Source organism: Poromitra crassiceps (assembly GCF_964638095.1).
Source record: "Poromitra crassiceps genome assembly, chromosome: 13".
NCBI lineage: Eukaryota > Metazoa > Chordata > Actinopteri > Beryciformes > Melamphaidae > Poromitra > Poromitra crassiceps.
Window position 1 is genome coordinate 43861704 of NC_139644.1, and position 21582 is coordinate 43883285.

The 21582-nt window shown below is 43.3% G+C and overlaps 3 protein-coding genes and 1 pseudogene across 5 annotated transcripts in view; 2 read left to right on the top strand and 2 right to left on the bottom strand.

The window, feature by feature from the left end:
* Positions 1-2354, top strand: part of LOC310788577 (uncharacterized protein) — a 28126-nt gene extending 25772 nt beyond the window's left edge. Inside the window, exons 7-8 of the mRNA XM_083650109.1 lie at positions 295-411; positions 1213-2354. Of these exons, the coding sequence (XP_083506235.1) occupies positions 295-411; positions 1213-1583 (488 nt within the window). The 3' untranslated portion in view covers positions 1584-2354. The remainder of the gene's footprint in view (positions 1-294; positions 412-1212) is intronic.
* LOC310788578 (piggyBac transposable element-derived protein 4-like) lies at positions 2117-7531 on the bottom strand (the record flags this gene model as incomplete). The annotated part of the gene is made up of 4 exons (XM_083650110.1): positions 2117-2123; positions 5660-6224; positions 6418-6534; positions 7468-7531. 4 exons carry the CDS (start codon positions 7529-7531, stop codon positions 2117-2119), a joined length of 753 nt encoding a protein of 250 aa, XP_083506236.1.
* A 1676-nt stretch (positions 7532-9207) lies between these two features.
* On the bottom strand, positions 9208-16179 carry LOC310788167 (scavenger receptor cysteine-rich domain-containing protein SCART1-like). Of its 2 annotated transcripts, XM_083649693.1 has the most exons (6): positions 16078-16179; positions 15391-15423; positions 14985-15296; positions 11480-11791; positions 10343-10431; positions 9208-10206 (listed from the first exon to the last, which is right to left on the bottom strand). In XM_083649693.1, exons 1-6 carry the CDS (start codon positions 16127-16129, stop codon positions 10177-10179), a joined length of 828 nt encoding a protein of 275 aa, XP_083505819.1. In that variant the 5' UTR covers positions 16130-16179; the 3' UTR covers positions 9208-10176. The 2 variants fall into 2 exon arrangements, with proteins under 2 accessions (XP_083505819.1, XP_083505820.1); XM_083649694.1 differs by lacking the exon at positions 14985-15296 and having other exon boundaries at positions 16078-16178.
* Positions 16180-20412: 4233 nt separating this feature from the next.
* On the top strand, positions 20413-20813 carry LOC310788173 (histone H2A pseudogene; annotated as a pseudogene). Its single transcript has one exon. The product of its transcript is annotated as a histone H2A pseudogene (transcript).
* Positions 20814-21582: the final 769 nt, after the last annotated feature.

The window sequence follows — 21582 nt, forward strand, 5'->3', positions numbered from 1 at the left end:
TGCTCCTGTGCACAAATGTGAATACAGTCCATTTCATTGTCCAAAATACCAAGAGCAGAGCACACCAAACAATTGTTACCGCCACAGCGAAGCGAAGCGGTCAAAAACCCTTTGCCCTTCCGGGGTCAAACACCTGGTGAACCACAGTGAAGACAGTACCTATATAGATCACCTGAGCCTGGCTCACCTGGCTCCTACAATCAGTATACACAATACAAGTACCGTGATAATAACATCAGAAGATAAGCCTATCGTCCCAGCCCTAACAAACTCTGCCTGTGTTTTCCCTCTCAGCATCTTTGGTGCTGCTGGTCTCCATGGTAACAGCCGGCTCCCTGCTGCTGATAGTGGTAGTGGTCTCAGCATGTCTGGTCTGCAGGAGAAGACGACGAGCCAAGCAGCCTACTCAGGGTAACTTTTTAATTTTTATTTTTTTTAGTAGACATAACATTGTTAGCAGCTATCGGATTTGCCATGTGATTCTAAGAGGAGGAGGCAACAGAGTTCAAACTAGATTGTTTTACTTGGAAAAACATAAATTACATGATAAAAAGTGCACAAACAAAATTCGTCCAGATTCCTCTGCTTATTGTGCATGCATCCACAATCTGTCAGTTTAACTCCAGTTTTCTGTTGCTTACAGAGAGACACTTTGTACTCTGTAATGCAGTGCTAATCCTTTTCATGTCAAGGGCCCCTAAACTGACACAAATTAGACCATGGACCCCCATTTGATACGTTTTTGTCCCAGGGTTCCCCCACTGATACGATTTTTGCTTTTATTACAGAAAGTGTATGAAACCAATGACCAAACGAGTCATACATTCTGTCATTGTGTTATGGGCGGTATTATAGTGCAAATTAATTGTCCCTTTTTTGCGGGGGACCCCCTGCAACCCCCTCAAGGCCGCCTGGGGGTCCCCGGACCCTACTTTGAGAACCACTGCTCTAATGGAAGGGATTTCACATGTACTGATTGTCTAGGCTATAATATGTCCTACTTAAAATGACTTACTACTCAAGGGCTACTAACATAGATGTAATCAGTTGCTTCCATGATTACTACTCACTATTACTACTATGGAAGAGTAACTTGTAGGAAAACACAAGCTGCTGCTGTTTCATTCTTCTTCTTCCTGTTCTGAAGAGGAGTGTGTCTTTGTAAGGAGCTGTGTGAGAATGCATGTCATGTTGGTGATGCATGTGTTTCAGTGGCCGTTGGTGATGCATGTGCTTCAGTGGACGTCAGACTCAGCAACCTGTATGGTGGCAGGTATGAGGAAGAGGAGGAAGAGGAGGCAGACTATGTGAACGTGGAGCCAGCAGACGCCAAGAGGGGGCAGGGGCGAGCAGGAGGGGCCGAGGAAGAGGAGGGTGATGAAGATGCTGAGGTCTCTGAGGAAGAGGAGGATAACTATATTAATCTGGAAGATGAAGAAGTCGTTGAAGAGCCAGAACACAGTGATGATGATGGTTTTGACAATGATGATGATGATAACGATGATGACAACTATAAGAATGTGGACCAGCCTGAATCCATTGCGGACATTTATGATGAACAGAATATATATCAAAACTATTAAAATAAGGGGGGTACGGTGGTGAAGTGGTAAGCACTGTCGCCTCACAGCTCGAAGGTCCTGGGTTCGATTCCCACCTGGGAAGCTGTGAACACTGAAGGAATGCGTGCCCGTCCGCATGTCCTCGAGTGCCCACCGCCCAGGTGGGGTCGTCAAAAGGGCCTTTCTGTGTGGAGTTTGCATGTTCTCCCCGTGCCTCCCGGGGGTCTCCTTCATATAGGAACCCCCTTCACCAAAACATGCAATATCCTGGTTGCTAATGTGGTTCCTCCTCTGGTCGTTAAGGGCGCCTGTTCAGAGGGAGGGGAACTGGTTGGAATAGCGTGAACTTCCCACGTGCTATGTCCTACCGGTGAAGCTTCCCCTGTCAGGTGAAAAGAAGCGGCTGGCTAACAGCCCATGTCTCGGAGGAAGCATGGAGCCAGTTTCAGCTCTCCCCAGATCGGCAGAGGGTGGAGTAGCAACCAGGATAAATAAATTGAATTAGCACTAATTGGGGATAAAAATGGGATAAATGTATTTGCCTCAACATACTTTTAGATGCTATAAACAATATGGGGATTATTTACAAAACAAAGTTTGTAGCATATCAAAAGCTGTACTTTCTGTCACAAATTAAGGCATATTGTAGATAATACTGCATTTGCATATTTGAACATAATTTCAGAAAAATGTTAATAAAAAAAAGTAAAGCCTCAAATTAAGTCATCAACTGGGGAAGTTTCGTGCTGATACTACTGTACATGTAGTTACAATGTTTACCCTATTCACAGTGTTTCACCTCAAGTTACTAATGTTTGCAAAACATTATCTGTCTTTGTTATTTAGTCAAGTATAATAAAACAATAAGTTCATAAGATCTCTCAAAATGTCTTATGTTTTCTTTGATAGAAAGCTGTCCATTCTTCATCAACTGACAAAAAGCTAATGGCTGGGTTTCCCAAAAGCTTCTTTTTCTGGTCCGTGATATGTGTGGTGGTGTCCAAGTTATGGAAGACCAGGTGTGCTATTATAAGGTCTCCATCCCAGGTGGGGTTACAGTGCATATCTTCCCCCTTCTGTGGTTTCTCTGAAGAAGGTTTCGCAGAGGGGGAAGATGGGCACTGTAACCCCATCCGGGGCAGATCAACGCTGACTGCTGTGTTGCTGTTAGCTTAGCTTCTAGCTATTAGCTAAATAATTATATTTACAACCATAATGAACCGTGATCTGACAGAAAAAGTGTCATTTAGAGAGCGCGTGCACTCCCGCCCATCATGCCCCACGCTGGCCGCAGGCTCTCGTTATAGCCTGTTTGAGGAGACTACTCGGAGCTCAAAATCTTCCGTGGGCATCCGAATGAAGCCAAACTATTTCGGTGAGTAAAACATCATATTTTAACCTGGAAATGAGGACCGTGGTGTAAAAAACCGAAATTCTCCTTTAACTCCTTAACACATTGAGTGCCAAGGACGTCTGTGGACGTCCTAAAAAAAAGTAACGAGGAGTGCCAAGGACGTCTGTGGACGTCCTAAAATCATAATTCATATTATTCCATAATTCTGCTGTTTAACACTTTGGGTGCCACGGCCCTTGGGCAAAAGGTTGCTGTACTGTGCCACATAGGCCGCAATGCATTTTAATATAGCCATATCATTTTTTGTGTTCCTCTTATATGGACAACCAATAGCCTCAATGAAACTTTGAACCCTTCTGTTTCATAAAAAAAAAAAAAGTGTGTTTATAAACTGTTCCATTTTGGAAATACACCCCTCTGAAAAAGAATGTTTTCGACCGAAAACAGCATGGTGAAATTAGTTTCTGAGATAATCACATCTTTATGTTAGAAAGGCGACAGAATGAATTCTGCTTTGAGTTGAACAAAATGCTATAGCTGAAATGAAAGGTTAGAATGTCTAGTTTACCTGCGGGAAAAAGTATGTCAAAAGAATGTGTTGTTTATTTTCTACAAATATTAGTTTACAGCTTGGTCTAACATCAAAATGTTCACTTTCATGGGGTCATGCTGGATAATGAAGTCCATATTTCCACAAAGAAAGAAGATATCAACTTTATTTTTTATTTTTATGAAACTACACATTGAAAGCTTTCATTTGATGTGTAACATAATAACAATATTCAAAACACATGTCCTGCACTGTTTTATCTTCTTCACATGGACCTTCAAAATAGTTGGAAATCAAGACAACTTTATGTAAACATAGGCCAAATAATGAATTCTCCTTTGAGTTGAACAAAATGCTATAGCTGAAATGAAAGGTTAGAATGTCTAGTTTACCTGCGGGAAAAAGTATGTCAAAAGAATGTTTTGTTTATTTTCTACAAATATTAGTATACCACTTGGTCTAACATCAAAATGCTCACTTTCACGGGGTCATGCTGGATATTGAAGTCCATATTTCCACAAAGAAAGAAGATATCAACTTTTTTTCTTTTTCTGGATGAAACTACACATTCTAAGCTTTCATTTTTTGTGTAACATTATAAAAATAGTCAAACACAAAATTTCCTGCATTGTTTTATTTTCTTGAAAATAACCTTCACAGGAGTTGGAAATGAACACATGCTGTATATTGGAGGCAAAAAAAGGTCACGAGCGATGACATCATCACTGCTGACATCACTGGACACTTGTACCGATGACATCATCCGAGCCTATGACATTGAGGACAGTTATGACATCAGCATCACTGTTATAGAAAATATTATTGTCTTGTACCGTACTATAAACAATGGGCCGTGGCCTCTCTGGGCGTCCCCCTGTCCGGACAGCCATATTCAGATGACCTGTGTGGAGTTAGCACAAAACATACAGATCTTTTATAACTGCTGCTTTGAGATGTGGGGGCGAGTCTATAGTACTGTAGTACTATAGAATAGGATAGAATAATCTATAAATAACTATCTATATATAATAATATATAATAATAATATAATATATAATAATAATATATATAATAATATATAATAATAATCTATAAATAACTATAGAATAATAATAGTACTGTTATCTAGTCTCTTTTTGAGTATCACTCACAGTGATTGTTGTATAAAGATACAACAATCACTGTGAGTGATACTCAAAAAGGCAGGGGTAGAGGCAGAGAGGCACATGGTCACATTGGGGGCAGACAAATCTGGTCTCCTTTCGGTGTCCCTTCGCTGCGCAGTGCGCACATTTCCGATTTGCCTTGCTCTTGGTGGGCGGGACTTTCACCGGCTGTGGCACATGACCCGCAAAGTCCACATTCTGCCTCACTGAATTGGACCGTTGGCGTGTGTGTCTTGGCGTCCTTCCTGGAGGAAGAGGAGGTGGCTCGTCTGCTGGAGGAGGAGGGGGGGGGCAAGCAGATGTCGCCTCCGTCCACGATTTCACCACAGACAGGGTGAATTCTTTGAGGACTTTGCAGCTGGACGTGGGGTTGCATTTCCTGTACAGAGTAAATGCATTGCTCATTGCAATCTGCATGAGGTAGACCACGAACTTGGAGCTCCATTTGGACGTCTTCCTCACAAATCGATAGTAGGATATCTTCTGGTCAAGTCGATCAACCCCACTCATGTACTGGTTGTACTCGACAACACATGCTGGCTTGCTCTGCAGGACCCGTTCACTTTGCCCTTTCTCTTTCACCGCCACAGTCTTCATGACATCCTGGTGGAAGGTGGAGATCATCCTGACGATGCGCTTGTCCCGCCATGCCAGGAACATCACCCCATCGTCATGACGAGCGAGTCGTTCACCTACTCGCAGATCCGACATGGTCACCTGCCGGATGGACGCAGGTTCGCCCCTCTTCACCCGGAGTGTCCCAGCTGAGTGCATCTGGAGGCTGAGGAGACGTCGGCTCACAGTCCCGCTGTTGTAGAAATTATCCATCCAGAGACGGTAGCCATATCCCTCAAGGCCGGCAATGAGGAACTGCACGGTGTCCAGTAGGGTGCTGTGAATTCCACAGTAGGGTTTCATTGCATAGCAATACCCGTTTTCTGAATCACACAGAATATAGCTCTTTATTCCGTACTTTATCGGTTTTGCCGGATTGTACACACGGAAACGTAGCCTCCCCCTCCACAACAGCATCCCTTCATCCACACTAATGTTTTGTGAGGGCTGGTACATTTCCTTGAACTTGGAGAGGAGCAAGTCAAGGATGAGCCGCACTTTGTGGAGCCGGTCGGTGGCATCGACCCTCTCATTGTCACAGAAATGGAGAAAGCGCCATATCAGCTGGAACCTGTTGCGGGACATTGTCTTCCTGAAGTATGGGGTCTCCATCGCCACATCAAGAGACCAGTAGTCCGCAATCTTGGGCTTCTTGACAAGGCCAGTGAGGAAGAGGAGCCCCAGGAATCGCTTCAGCTCTCCCACAGACAGCGGTTGCCAGGCGTTTACCCGGGTGTAGGGCATGTGCAGCTGATCCAGCACGGCGATGCACTGTTTAGCATAGATGTTGGTCTGCTGAACAATGATCTGCAGCAGCTCATCACCGAGGAACAGCTCCAGGAAATCTGCCGGCTTGTCTGACTGTAGTGATGCAGCCGCATTCCTGGGACCTGGCATTGCTGTGAAGGGGAAGACTTTGGGGCTCCAGTCTGGCATAGTATGCCAGCGTGGAGAGTCCTCCTGACGAGGCTTGCCCGCTGAAAAATGAAATAAAAGGTTTTTCTTCAGACAATTGTGATATGTAAAAAAGCTGTCTTTTTTCCAATAATTAGAAGCCTTGTGTTGACAATAATAATAATAATAATAATTGATATTATTATTATTATTATTATAGATGAGCTGGCTGCATACGTGACATGAATTTCCTGTAAAGTATCTATAGATTCTCACCTCTTGAAGACCCTCTCTTCCCAACTGCAGATGCCCGCACGCGCTCAGTCGTCACCACCTCCTCCTCCTCCTCCTCCTCCTCCTCCTCCACCACCTCCTCCTCCTCCTCCTCCTCCCCTGTAGTCAAAGTGAGTTTATAAAATATGATACATTCTTGAGGGAAAAAAGTTTATGTTTTCAATATCAGATGAATAATTGTAATTCTAAAATGGCTTATATCTCACCTTCGTCACTGGACTGCAAGCGGGCACGACGAAAGCTGGCGGGAGCACCTGCCCCTTCATCGTCAGTCCCCTCCTCAGAGCTGTGCTGCAACTCTGAAATTTTATATTTTACATGGTATTAGTAGGCTAATTCAGGATTGTTATTCTTACCAAGCTTTGTGTTGACAAAAATAAATTGATGAATAAGTGTGTGCGTTTATTTATTTTTTACATTATTACCTCCAATGGTTTGTTTACTTGCTGGCCAGTGATGCCTGTTCCTATATAGATACTGTACTGTAAGTCACATGTTTAGATTGTTCTCATGGTTTCCTTTTGTCCTGACAAATACATGGTGGATGAGTTGAGTTCCCTCCCCCTCCCTCCCCTGATATGTGAAGCGCTTTGTGTGTCTAGAAAGGCGCTATATAAATCCAATCAATTATTATTATTATTATTATAGATGTAGCTGGCTGTATACGTGACATGAATTTCCTGCAAAGTATAGGTTCTCACCTCTTGAAGAAGACGCCATCGCCACATCCCCCTCCTCTGAGCCTCTCTGAGGCGCCAGATCAGTCTCCTCCTCCTCCTCCTCCTCATCAAACTCGTCAGAGTCTGTAGTCAAAGTGAGAGTTTATAAAAATAAGATACATGATATGTGTTTTCAATATCAGATGATTTTTTGAAAATCGATTCATCTCACCATCGCTGGAATCCAGGTGGGCCTGACGAGGTGGTGGATGCCAGTCACCATCCCTCGTGTTGGATTCCACAGGATCCGATGAAGGATCGGATGAGGGGTCCTCGGAGTCAGTCTCCGGAAGATCTCTCTTCCTCACGGCACGGCAGAGGGCCTGCTCCAGCGTAAGCTGGCCAGCTCCGGGCCTAGGCCGTCTGCGCCTGGGCATACTGCTAAAGCTAATCTACACGCCTACACCTGGCTATAAACTAGCTAACAGACACACAGACAGAGACAACTACACACACACACACAGACAGACAGACACACCGACACCAACACCAACACCAACACCGACACTTATTTTTTTTGTTTTTTTTTTCACAAACACACTACTAACTAAGAGCTACGGTAATCTACTGCTAACGCTAACTAACACACGCGATCTCCCACACACACACACACACACTGTGTGTGGTTTGTGTGTCTCAAGACACACAAACCACTCACCAAACACGCCAAACACTCAAATCTACTCACCACACAATCTCACAAACTGATCTAAATATAATCTATCGCTAATGACTATGCTAAATACTCGCTAAATACTCGCTATGCTATGGATATGCTCAAGAGGAAATAAACGGGCCGAGAGGAAGGGAAGACAAGGAAGGAATGGCCGATTGTCGCGCTCTCAAGAAGAGAAAGGCAGCGCCCTGACGCAGGAAGGGGGGGGGCAGCACTGCATCGCGTCAAGATTGCGCCGATTTACGCATCCGATTCTTGTAGGGATTCATGTTGAATACTTGCCCAAGGTCCTAAACGATCTAAAAATTGAATAAAAGCAATTTCGAAAAAAAGACGCCATACGGCGTCTTTGGCACCCAAGCGAGATTAATAAAAAGACGCCGTACGGCGTCCTTGGCACCCAATGAGTTAAGGTCGTACCTAGCCAGTGAGCATGAATCCCTTCAAGGGATCACACGGCGCCACCTTAAACATCGTCACAGGAGCTGCTCCACCCACCTCAGATCCTTTACTTTGTACAGGAGACAGCGGAGAAAGCCGTGATCAAAGTGGAACCGATGCATACTTCAGCCAGAGCCGTATTGATTGCTCTGTCTGCAGCGGAGCGGACAGTTGGCTCGGCTGCATCCGTGCCCACAACTGAGCTCTTCTGCTTATATCTATCTTCTATCTATCTGTTTCTCCAAATGATTCCCTGCCAGAAAGCCAGCACCCGAAGCCGAACGGCCAAGCCCTTTTCGTTCAGTCGCGTTTGGCACTTCCTTGTTGCGCGCTGGGATCTGTCCGGGGCAAAAACGAGTCTGTACTCTGTGCGTGTGGGGAGGAGCCCGCAGCTCGGGGGTGGTGGAGGGGGTGGGGGGAGCAGGCTGCACAGAAACCACACTACGCCACCACATCAGAAAACACCAGCCAGAGTCAGTGAATGTGCTCGAAATTAGAGTGCAAAAAGTATTCATAAAAGTCACTATATCTCGAAAAGTAAAAAAAAACGGCAGAAAACCCTTGAAAGTGCACTTCTTACAGAGGCTGTCATTTCATAATGGAACTGTCTAGAAACAAAATTTCTTCTTTGGAAGAAGCAGGAGTGTTCAATGTTTCAGTAGAGTCCAGCCCTCTCAATATAGCTCTAATAGAAAAAATTCTATAGCTGTTTTCAACTGAATGGAAGTGAATCTGGCACAGGCTCCAGACAATTTTACTGAAGCGCTGTGGCACTCAATGTGTTAAGAAGCTTCTTTGTTGGGAAACTCAGCCATGTCTGTTACTGTTACATTACTAGACTCTTTTCTTGCTCAGTCAAAAACTATTCAACATGTCTACATGAAAATATGTGGAGACATGTTATGTCTAAGTAAATGTATGACATTATTTCATAGAAACAGCATGTTCTGCATTTTTGGATAAACCCTAAAAAAGTGATGTCTTATTCCTCTAACTGTTACCAAGCCATTTTCTGTATTTTTCACATAGCCTACAAAATGTACTTTAATCAAATCATCGCCCATTCCATATTTAAGTACTTAATACAATCTAATATGTATTATTTGTAGGTGAAAGTTATTTGGTTTAAAGAATACAGCAAATCTGTAACTCTGTTGCTGCTTCATCTGGCCTTGAGGAGCCCCTCATTGGTTTCTCAAATTGACCCCTTTCAGCTCGTCTGAGTAGCACTGCTCCAAGATGACTTAGCATTCTGTACGAGTTTAGCATTAGTCCAGGATCAGCAGCACTGCTCCAAGATGACTTCATTCTGCATGAGTTTAGCATTAGTCCAGGATCAGCAGCACTGCTCCAAGATGACTTCATTCTGCATGAGTTTAGCATTAGTCCAGGATCAGCAGCACTGCTCCAAGATGACTTCATTCTGTATGAGTTTAGCATTAGTCCAGGATCAGCAGCACTGCTTTTCTTTGAAGCTATGAATAATGACCTGGGACCCATATTCAGACCCTATGTGTGCTCTTTACTGATTGCTACTACTAGAGTGAACTAGAGTGTGTTTAACGTTACTCAGCTGTCCAGGAGACAATTGCAGTGATGGGGCGAATGACAGCTGTTCACAGATCAACAGAAATGGCTCAGATTGTAGCACAGCACAGCAGGCAAGGCAGAGCAGCAAACCCAAACAGTTGGAAAGTAAAACAAATTGACCAACTAGCTATGTGAAGCAAAAAAAAGAAGAAGAAAAAGTTAATCATCAAGTAAATCCCGCTTGTATCTTGCAACGCCAAGCTTCAACAATCGTGCGATCATGCAAGTGTACTCTCCTTGGAGATCCCACTCTGTTCCCCGGGCCCCTGCTGCTTCACCTGGCCCACCTTCAGCACTGGAAGCACCAACTCAATGTTATCCTCTTGGCTTCTGCCCCCTGGTGGCCTGGAGTGACATGACAGCAGCCATCTATGTTAGTGGATCATTCACACATCCTTCTAGCTAAAAAACAACAACAACAAAAAAACACTCTAAATACTTCATTTAACTCAACCCTCTATTGAATAAACATGTGCAGTACCTTGCAGTAGAAACAGAGGGCAGTCAGCCCCAAAAACAGCACAGTCAGCAGCAGGACAACATGTCTGATGATGAAATGTGCTGGAGAGGCTGAAACAGATTCAGAATCATCACATCAGATCACTTGACATCATGAGAATAACATATCCAAAAGATCAAGTTTGTTGACCTAAAAAAATCATAATAATAAATAATAATGGGTTTGATTTGTATAGCACACTTTAAAATACAACGAAATCTCAAGGTGCTTCACAGAGTAAAAAACAGCAATAATAGTAACATAATAATAATAATATGCCAAACACGTTCACTCCTTTTTGTTTTTTAAATGCAATCTATTAATAAAAAGAAATGTCAATACATCCTGGTGTGCTCTGGATTATAAATATTTTATTTCGTTTTTTAATTGTAGGCGGTCCCTGCTACAGTTCTCAACGGGCCTGGAAATTCTGACCCCGACCCGGCTTTAGTAAGTTGAAGCCCGAACCCAACCCAAGCCGACCAATTAGCAAAAATTGAACCCAGCCCGAGCCCATCGGGCTGGGTCGGGTACCGTCAGGCTCGAGCTGAAACTGAGAACTCTTAGTCCCTGCTCTGTTTCTCTGTCAACCATGAGTCCTTGGTCTGAAAAAGACTCCTGGACTCAGCTCACATGTGTGCTGCTCCAGAGTTCATTGACTCAAACTTCACTCACCTGTGTGCTGCTCCACTCTGGAGCTCTCCATGGTGCTGCACCTGTGTTGAGGCATTGTTGGCCACTAATTACATTTTTGCCCAGTTAGACGGCCCTAATTACCTAATAAATAAAAATCTGGGTCCGTTAGGTCACCCACAGTGGTGCTTCCTATATTTCCTGAAAGATTCAGCCTGACCGTGCGTAAAATGCATAGCTGTGGCCGAACACTCACTCACTCACAGACACATTATTATTATAGGATCAGTTCTTAGAGGTAAGCTATAATCCGATCTACTCATTATTGATGTTGTTGGACAAAAGCATATCTGTAGAGAGTCAGTTTTCGAATTAAATAAAGCATGTAGATTCTCTCATTAACTCTCATGTCTTCTTGAAATGATCAAATTGATTACCACTGCCACATTTCCCTCAAGAGAGAGAGTTTAAATTCTGCCTGCTTACGTTTAATGATGACAGTCATCAGCTCTGTCTCAGTAGAATTGAATTTCCGTCCAGAGACTTCCACTTCATACACACAGCTGTAGTTGCCCTGGTGTTCATACTCTGCTACAGGGAAGTCAAAGGAGGCTGAGTGGTCGGCTGCTGGCCTCTTGTAAATGCTGTTGGAGCCAGAGATGGTGAGATAGAAGACGCCTCTGGGATACAGGGGGGAAATGGAGCAGGTGATGACGAAGCTGTGACCTCTGGTGACCTCTACCTCAGGACCCAAGACCAGCCCGGCAGGAGGACACATCAGTGAGATGCTGGGCTTCACTGGGTGAAAGAGACACAAAAATGAATATTATAAAGACAAGCTGACTTCCTGGATTTGGGTCACAGCACAGCTGAGGATGTTTTCTGCAGATATAACCAACAGATGTGAACACTACTCTCTTCTCCATTCAACAAGTTAAAGGAAAAGTCTGTATGGACAGAAAGGATATGTGACAATGACAATGATTTTGATCACTCGAGTGAAAGGATTAGCGTCAAATGAGTTGGACGTTAAATTATTAAAGTCGGAAGGCTGATTGGTAAAGCGACCATGGGATACCTTCTTTGTGATGTGAAGAATCCGCCACTCAACACAAAGCCTCCTAAACCAATCGTGTTCCCAAGGAAATGCATTTGATTTAAATGTGACTGATTTGAGATAGGTAATAGTGCAATGTCATGCATCAAAATGTATTCTGCTCCTTTCTCTTTGGACTTAATTGTGTCTCCAGTGTCTGGCAGGGGGAATCATGGTCATTATTTTTAAACACATCAGTCATGGTAGAGTGCAGTGTTGGGTTAGTGACTTTGTGACTATATTTAGCTACTTTTCAGACTCCCTGGCGACTTCTATTTCTCAAAAGCGACTAGCGACAAATCTGCTGACTTTTTCTGACCATGAAGCAACGTTAACGTGTTGAATCCAGTGCATTTGGCAATAAATTGGTGCAGCTGCTGCTGGGGTTTCTCTCTCTTTCTCCCTCAGTGCTTCACACAGACAGGGCCACCCATAGAAATGGTGCCCCTGAAAAGGTCCAGCCAGTGGACTCCGCGCGCTCCAAATTGGCTTCATTCATATTAACACGTTAACTGCCAGCGACGTATGCATACGTCAAAAAAAATCCAGCGCTTGACTGCCAGCGACGTATGGATACGTCAAAAAAATCGTTTTTTTTTTTTTGACGGTGGGGCGTTGATCAATCCCTTTTACGTCTCCTGTACAATTATTGGAGGTATTGAATGTGTATAATCTATTTTACCGACCCACTAAGTGTTGACAGTGCTCCCCCAGACGAGCGAAATCAAAGAAAAAGGGAGCAAGGAAATGGCGAGGCGATTTTACAGTATTACATTCTCATGAAAATGGTTGGGGGAAAACGCTCTCGTTTTCGCACTGATTGCTGGCGATGCGGGATTGCAAATTTACATAATACATTACAGGTGGAACACACTTTGAAACACGCAGCATAAATATGACCAGAATCGCAAAAGCTTCTCTCAACCAAAACTCCCAAGAAGCGAGCGAGCCGAGTCCATGCCGACTTCCTCAAACAGCAGCCTGCAGACAGGCACAGGAGAGCAGCAAAAGCACTGAGACTGTGACGGCCGCGGCAGCCAAGAAGAGGGAGGGGTTGAAGCAACTCTGCCTCTCGCTCTCTCCCTCTCTCTCTCTCTCTCTCTCTCTCGCTCTCTCTCTCTCCCTCCCTCCCTCTCTCTCTCTCTCTCTCTCTCTCTCCCTCTCCCCCTCTCACTAGGATTAAACCTAGTGCGTCTCCCGAGAGAGGGAGGGAGAGCGAGAGGGAGGGAGAGAGAGAGAGAGAGAGAGAGGGAGGGAGAGCGAGGGGAAGGGAGAGAGAGAGAGAGAGAGAGAGAGCGAGAGGGGGAGGGAGAGAGAGAGAGAGAGAGAGCCAAAAATGAATGGTTAAAGTGACAGCTCTATCGAATTTCACAAAAAGCCGTTTATCTCTGAATATTTTTTCTCATGCTAAAACCATGCTGTATTCAACTGATAATGCTTACATAACTACTAACTCTACAAACTAACTCTTTTAGACAGAGAAAGTACACATTCTATTAGTACTTTTGAGATATTGTATGTTCACAAACTCCAAGCAGAAAATAATCCTCGGCGCTTGTAAAATGAGCCACAATCCTCAAAAAACGGCTTGGCAGAAGCTACCTACAGCAAGAAAAAAATGGCTGGCAGTCAATGTGTTAATATTCATATTCATATTCATATTCATATTCATATTCTCTCTCTCTCTCTCTCTCTCTCTCTGTCTCTCTCTCTCTCTAACACATACATATAAACTGAGCCATCAAAACCAGAACCACACGCCACCTAAACAGCTTCTTCCAGAGGGCTGTCTCTCTCCTCAACAAGCCCAATCACATCTGAGGTCATGGCTACCCCCTCCCCCACCTCGTTTCAGTCACCCTCACTTTTTCTTACTATTTTCATCCCTGCGTTTCTGTTTTTTTTTTAAATATTAGTATCTGGTGATTTTATTGCTTTTAGGAGTGCTTTTCTGAGTGCATAGCTGCGTTTTTTTGTCAAAACTATTGGTTTTGGTAACCTAACTACGCTACATGCTCTATCATGTTCTGAGTGTCTTGTCTTCACTGTCGTATACATATGTATGTTTATTTGTATCTTGTCGAGTGTGCTGATTCACCTGAATTAATTCCTGTGTATCCTAGTGATGCATTTGGCAATAAAGTGATTCTGATTCTGATTCTGAGAGACTTACTCAGTGAAGGGGCGATAATGGGGCGGTGTTACAGGGTATTTGGTACCTCACCTAGCTAAGCACGCTGCCTTGTTGACGTTGAATTGGTAATATCCCCAAAATAAAATAAATAAATAGAGACTCAGCATTTTCAGGAGAGGGACTCGATTTTTACTAAAGAAACAATAAATATCACATGATTTTTGTTTTTTAAGAAGTAATGGTAAATAATTAGGTTTAAAAAAAAATCTTGTTGGGTTCCACGTGCCCCCCCTAGTGGCTATGCCCCAGAAAGTTTATCCCCCATGGCCAGCCCTGCACTCAGATACACACACAGTGCATAGGATTTGCTTGTCATTTATTAAGGGCGTATGCCAAATTTGGCCCGGGCGGGCGGAGTCAGCAATTAATATCTCACAACGGCATCCCTTGATATGCAAATTAGCCTGTGATGTCATTTAGCGACTTTCTGAGCAGCCAATAGTACTTTAGCTTTACTTTATACTTGGGAAGGAGTTGGCAGCACTGGTACAGTGAAAATGCCATCTCACCTATTGTGATTTATGACTCACAGCATGCAAAAGTGGAGTCATTTTAAATTCCTACATCTTAAACAGCACAAGCAGCAGCGGCTAGGGGCTTACAATATTGTTGTAACGATCAGATGCCCAAGAGTTTGATTACTGGTCGAAGAGACAAAGGAGATCATTTATTTGAGATAAGTGATCAAGAATGCTTCTCACTTGAACAGACAACTCCGGCGTCCTCGTCGTGACCACAGTCTTCGTGTGTAAATCCACTGTGAGGGCAGTCAGTTAGAAAGCGCTCATTTCCTGAACAGTGCACATCATCAAGCCAAGTCGGGTCGGTTCCTGGACCAAAGTAGGCCAGATGAAGGGCTCTCACTGCCGTCCCACAGCCCAGCTGCCTGCAAACCACCTCTGCATCCTTCAGGTCCCAGTGGTCATCACACACCGTTCCCCATCTTCTGTTGTGATAAATTTCAACTCTTCCAGAGCACTGAGTAGAATTAACTAGTCTGATCTGATCACCATCTGCCAGACACAGAAGACACATTTTGGCTAGAATCTAAATAAAAACAAGAATATTTTTATTTTTATTTTTTATTGCTTGGGGAAATGTACTGACCTGCAGGTGAGAATGAGGTCAGGAGAAAAGAGACTAAAGGAGAGAAAATCACAGATACAACATTGCATGTCAGATATACTGTATGAAGTGTGCCAAATTCACTCAACCGAGTTAAAAAAAAGACATTTGCAAAGCTGTCCTCATTCTTTAAATCCATCATACATCCCATGACACAGCCTTTCTGTGGAAATGTTCTTTACAAACTATTGACATGGTAGACGGTTCATCATGAAGACATACTGTACATGGAACAAGTCAATGGTCATTTAGATTATTATTATTATTATTTTCTGTCTTGCGGTCGCTGTTGGGTGAAATCATTTTTACTCCAATCTTTGTGATTTTCAAGTTTAAACTTTAATTACATGCTTTTCTAGGTTGAGCAAATGCTGTTTATGAACACTTTGCAAAACCTGTTAGATGCATGGTGCCAAACTAAAAACAAAATGCATGTTTTCAGTTCCTTAAAAGTTGTTAGTTTGGGGAAGGTGTCTCTGACAACACCACTGTCTGGTAAATTGTGTCTCACTTTGTGGTGGAATTTTCCACCACAAACTTCCCCTTATAATAAGAACAAGTGTGATATTTATGCTTCTAAAATAAGTCAAGTTGCTGCAGTGAAATCACTTCAAGTCATACAGGCTGCAGTGCGTTGAAGCTTTAGAAGAAGCAGCACAGTTTACTCACCAAAGACCGTTAGATGTAGAGAATCCAGCATCCTGGTGGGTGGAGGGAGCATCCAGGGTCAGGAGGGGCTCATAGAGCCAGAGCTGCTCAACAGAAGAACCTTGTTCTCAGCTTGCATCAGAAGTGACAGCAGCTCTTACAGACACATCTGTACGTCACAACAAAATGAGAAGAGGAATGTGGCATTTCACAACTCAACTTGTGTTTTTTCATCTGACAGGAAGTGTTTGGCACAGAGCCACTGCTCTCCCACAGCCGGGCAAAGTATGACCACAATCTTCAACCTGATTGGTGTTGGTCAGTTTGTTCTAAATTGATTACTGCTGTCTGAACCGTTGTTGTTGTTTCACAGGGAGGGAGCTCCGGCTGAAATGGTCGGCGCTTCCAGTGAGTCAGACTAGTGATGAATAGATTTTCTGAAGGTAACAACAATGAAACAAACTGAACTGATGTTTTGATTGAGTGACACAGAACACAGAGTGCAGAGACACTTTTCCCCACAGGGACACACCCAGCAGTATATCTCATCTCATGACAAATCCCTTAAGGACCTTTTCAATTAGGACACTGAGATTAAAACCTCTGTTACAAGTGAGAGCTGTAGACAAATGCACAGTTAAGATGGTGTAGATTAAGAAGCACTGCTGCTTTCAAAGCCAGCAGACTGTTCACACGCACCCAAAGTCCTGGAAACGTAAGCATTTTGATCACAAATCAGGCAGCATCAAAACAGAACAATAACATCAAGTACACAGCAACAATTAGGTACAAAGAAAACCCACACAGGACATCAAATCACCACACAGCTAGAGATACATTATAATTGATAGAATGCATAAACACTGCACTGGCAGTGAAATTTAATTGTTGGTCTGTTAGTTGAAGCGAGTGCAGTTAACAGTGGCCACATCCATCAATCTATGTTTAAAACCATTTAAATAAATTCAAAAATCCAGTTTGAGAACGGCCTGCAGGTCATTCCAGGATCAAGGACCATTAGAACAGGCCTGGTTTGCCAAACTCTGTTCTGATAGAAGGAACCCTTCTGATAGAAGGCACTTTAAACTGAAGCCATCTGTGTGACCTCACCTGAGATCATGACTGTTTAGCAAAACTGACAACTTCTGGCTTAACCCATTGATACCTGATGCAGCATTTGTGTGTGTATCCCTTAAAGACGCGGTTCGCTGTCTTAAAGGGATACACACACAAATGAGGGATATACACGCAAATGCTGCATCCGGTATCAATGGGTTAAGTCATGCAGTCAGGTTGCTGAACAGCTGAACCATACACACTGCACCACACTTTGTTACTTTGGTTGTATATTGTATTGTATTTGTGCTTATTGTATACACTGAGTCTAATAGCCTATGTGGTGTGATTCTGTAAGCCTACTGTTGTCTCTAGTAATTATGTCCTTGTAGGCAGAAGGAGCCAGAGCATAAGTATGTCATTGTATTTATCACAATAACGTTGAACTTGAAGTCTTTCCTGAAATCATCTTAAAATACTAGAATATAGCAGTGTTGTAGCCTGCACAAAGTGAGGGATGACCATTCTACCATGCTGGATAAGGTACAGTGATGGTCCTGAAGCTAGATTGGCTGAGTGATACAGGGGATTGAGCTTGGCCAAGATGGACGAAGAGGCAAACCTATAAATAATATCTCCATAATGAATCTGGCAGAGAAAAAGGCCAACAGCAACTAGGTGCTTTCTTGATGCCATGTTAGAACAGGGCTTTAGCCTGTACAGAAAGCCCAATGTGAATTTGTATTTATTTGCGAGATAGTCAATGTGGTATTTACATTACATTACATGTGGTATTTAAAATGTAGGTTTTTGTCCATCCATATTTCCAGGTGTAATGACCAACTGACTGGATAGAGACACCATCAAGGGTGTGGATGCGAAGGGTTGGAACCTTAGTTCGCCCGGGAAAAAAGGTATTGTTTTAGTTTTGGATGAATTTAAAAGCAATTTCAGACCTGATAGGGCGTGCTGCAGGGTGTTGAAATCAGTCACATACTACACAGGCTATCTCACTTGATCAAAGTTATTTTGAATATTATTGTTCATGTATATTAGAGAATGGCAAGCAAGCAAAAGTTACCTATAGCAACTAAAACGGTCAATGCTGGTCAAGCTAGCATCATGCAATGTTATCAATGTTATAAATGTATCTAATATTATCAATGTTAGATCATCAGGTTGCTTGCTAATGCAGACACATCTAGCTAACGTCCCTGTTTGCCTGCTGCAGCCAATCACAATGCATGAAGTGATGATGGCATCTGTAGTTGCAGACCCCAAACATATCTGGCAGGCCGAGCAGATCGGGTTCGGGTACGGCCCACCATTAAGACGGATTTGCCTTTTTTACACGGAACCCAAAAAATCTGGCATAAAACAACAGTGTCTCCGTCTTGTGACGTATGACATGAGCAGCTTTCTGAACATGCCATGCTTTTGCTAGCTATGCACATTCGATAGATATGATAAGATAAGATAAGCAAAGTTGCTGTGCATCGTATACAACATCATGCGAACAATGGCGGATCTGTGCAAGCATTTTTACAAATAGGTTGGAGGAGAATTTGAAGAGAAGCAGGGAGGGAGCGGTTCGAGGAAGAAAGGTGTACGGAAGGTAGACGCCGTAGCCGGAGACGTGTGGTTCTTCTGAGTCTTCTGGCCTCACAAAGAAGAATGTGGAGGAGAGAGAGACCACACGTCACCAAGTACACCAGCTCAGAGTAAACTGCCTGGACTACATCCAACCAAAGCTCCTTTTAAGGGCCACACACAAAGAGTTCATTACTTCATTTACTTTTTCGATTATGTTCTTATGGATTTGTGCTTTTGTTTGTAATTTTGGATTAAAGTCCAAAAGTGACTAAGATAGTTATGCTGAGCACATCAATCAGTTCTTAGAAAGATGTGTTAATTTGATGGTTGTGTGCCATTTTATTGAAAAATAAATTTGGAAAATAGATTAAATGGTCATAAATTGTTACATTTTGCCAGTGATTTATGGAGTTTAGCATTTGTGTTAGTGGTTTTGTGTTTAGAGTTTTGAAAGAGCAAGAGAATGCTTTCTCACTGGGAAAGATTGCTTTCGTTCCGTTCTGTTTCGTTCCGCACCCGGGAACGATTGCCCCCCCTCCCCTCTCCCCTGCTGGTCAGCTTTCACATTACAACATTTCTTCCGCACTCGGAAACGGAACAGAGTGCAGTTGAAGGAATTTATCCTCGCCCGTGTGTTGTCTATGTGGTTCGAAACGGTTGACTTTCATACTCGAAAATGTTCAGTGCCCGGGCACGCCAAAGCCCTCCCCAGACCACCTTTTCAAGTGGATCCTGTCATGGTTCCCTGATGCACGGGTGCGGAACGGAACGGAGGGCAACGTTCACACTCATCAAACGTTCCGAAACTGGGGTCAATTTGGGGACAAGTGTGCTCGGGAACGCTACCGGGGCGCCAGTGGGAAAGCACTTAGTTTCAGAAAATGTGTAAGCAATTGTGAAAAACTGTAATTCACTGGAATCTTGTGAGCATGCTTGATGTGTGTGGTTTGGTGTTGCCACGTACAACACCAAACTACACAATGCTGCTGTAACAGGCACGTCCCATATGGTCTAGCGGTCAGGATCCCTGGTTTTCACCCAGGTGGCCCGGGTTCAACTCCCGGTATGGGAATTCATGTTTAACCACAAACAGTGTAGAGATTCTAATCTAACACTGGATTGTATGTATTTCCCCTTAAAATAAGGCCTCTGTTAACCACTCGTACAGTCTCAGTGCTCAGATTCACTGCTGTTACACTCAAATACAACAACAAAACTTTAACAAATGATTGCAGTGTTTTTTGGAGAGAAGTATGTGGTGTTTAACTGACCTTCATTGATATAAATAAATAACTAAATACATACATAAATAAGTATATAACTAAATAACTAAATACATAACTGAATAAATGAATAAATTACTAAATAAATAAATAGCAGGTCAGGCAGTCTTTATTCTTTTTTTTTTTTAGTTTTTATCTTGTCATTACTTCAATCGTTTTCTGTACTTAGCATACATTTATTTTTGGTTTAATGTGGATGGCAGAAAAACTACATCTTAATGTGCTTTGTCATTAGACATTTTATTTTGAAAGTCCACGACGTGCACAGCGGACGTGTTGTGTTAACTATGTTAGCTTGACGCCATAGTGTTTTGATTGGGCGACGACTTGGAAGCTCCAACTGACCAATGAATAAGCAGCTCGAGAAGAATATAAACCGGCCTCCCACCGGTGGCAGTTCATTCATTCGTTGATTCTTCCTGATCATAAAAACCATTCAAAATGTCTGGACGAGGAAAGACCGGCGGAAAGGCTCGTGCGAAGGCAAAGACTCGCTCGTCTCGTGCTGGTCTCCAGTTCCCGGTCGGTCGTGTCCACAGGCTGCTGCGTAAAGGAAACTATGCCCACCGTGTCGGTGCTGGAGCCCCCGTCTACCTGGCGGCTGTTCTCGAGTATCTGACCGCTGAGATCCTGGAGTTGGCTGGAAACGCTGCCCGCGACAACAAGAAGAGCCGCATCATCCCCCGTCACCTGCAGCTGGCCGTCCGCAACGACGAGGAGCTCAACAAGCTGCTGGGCGGAGTCACCATCGCTCAGGGCGGCGTGCTGCCCAACATCCAGGCGGTGCTACTGCCCAAGAAGACCGAGAAGGCCGCCAAGAAGTAACCTGCTCCCGCTTGTCCCACATCAACCCAAAGGCTCTTTTAAGAGCCAACCACACTTCGAAAAGAGCTATCCCTATTTGAGTATAATGATGATGAAAATGTAGCCTATAATGTAGCAAACAAATGATTTAATTGAGACTGTTGTTTAGGGCTTTAACTGGTGGTTAAGTTCCTGGCTGTGGATGTGGAAAATCCGTTCTAAATTGTCTTTTCAGATCATTTGAATATTGAACATTGCAGCCTATATTGGGGATACATTATTATATTATATATTATTATATAGTCTCTGACGGGCATACATCATTCATAATCAAAATATCCCTATATATATTATCCGGACTGCATCAAAACCAAACGTTAAGTGGTTTGAGGTTGAAAGAGTGGGGGTAACTTCTTAAGCATTTGTTCTAGGCTTCAACCCCTGGTATGGTTAAAAAGTAATGTAATGCGTAAGACTTTTTAATAACTCAATAGAAGACACCAAAAATGTCGAATTTCTATGATATAAAAGACTTCCCAGAATGGACAGGGCAGGGGCATATGGTTGCAGTAGGGCTGCAACGAACAATTCTGATAATAGATCTTGGAACAAGTTGTTTTAATACAAACAGTTTTTGAGGTCGCCTAATTTCAAACTAATAACATGGTAGTTTAGGTTACATAGGTTCATGGACAGTTGTTACATACATGTCTAGAGACAAGTGGAATACACTCTTAGTCCTTAGTCTAATTGGTGTCAGTTTAGGGGTCATTGAAGTTTGAAAACCACT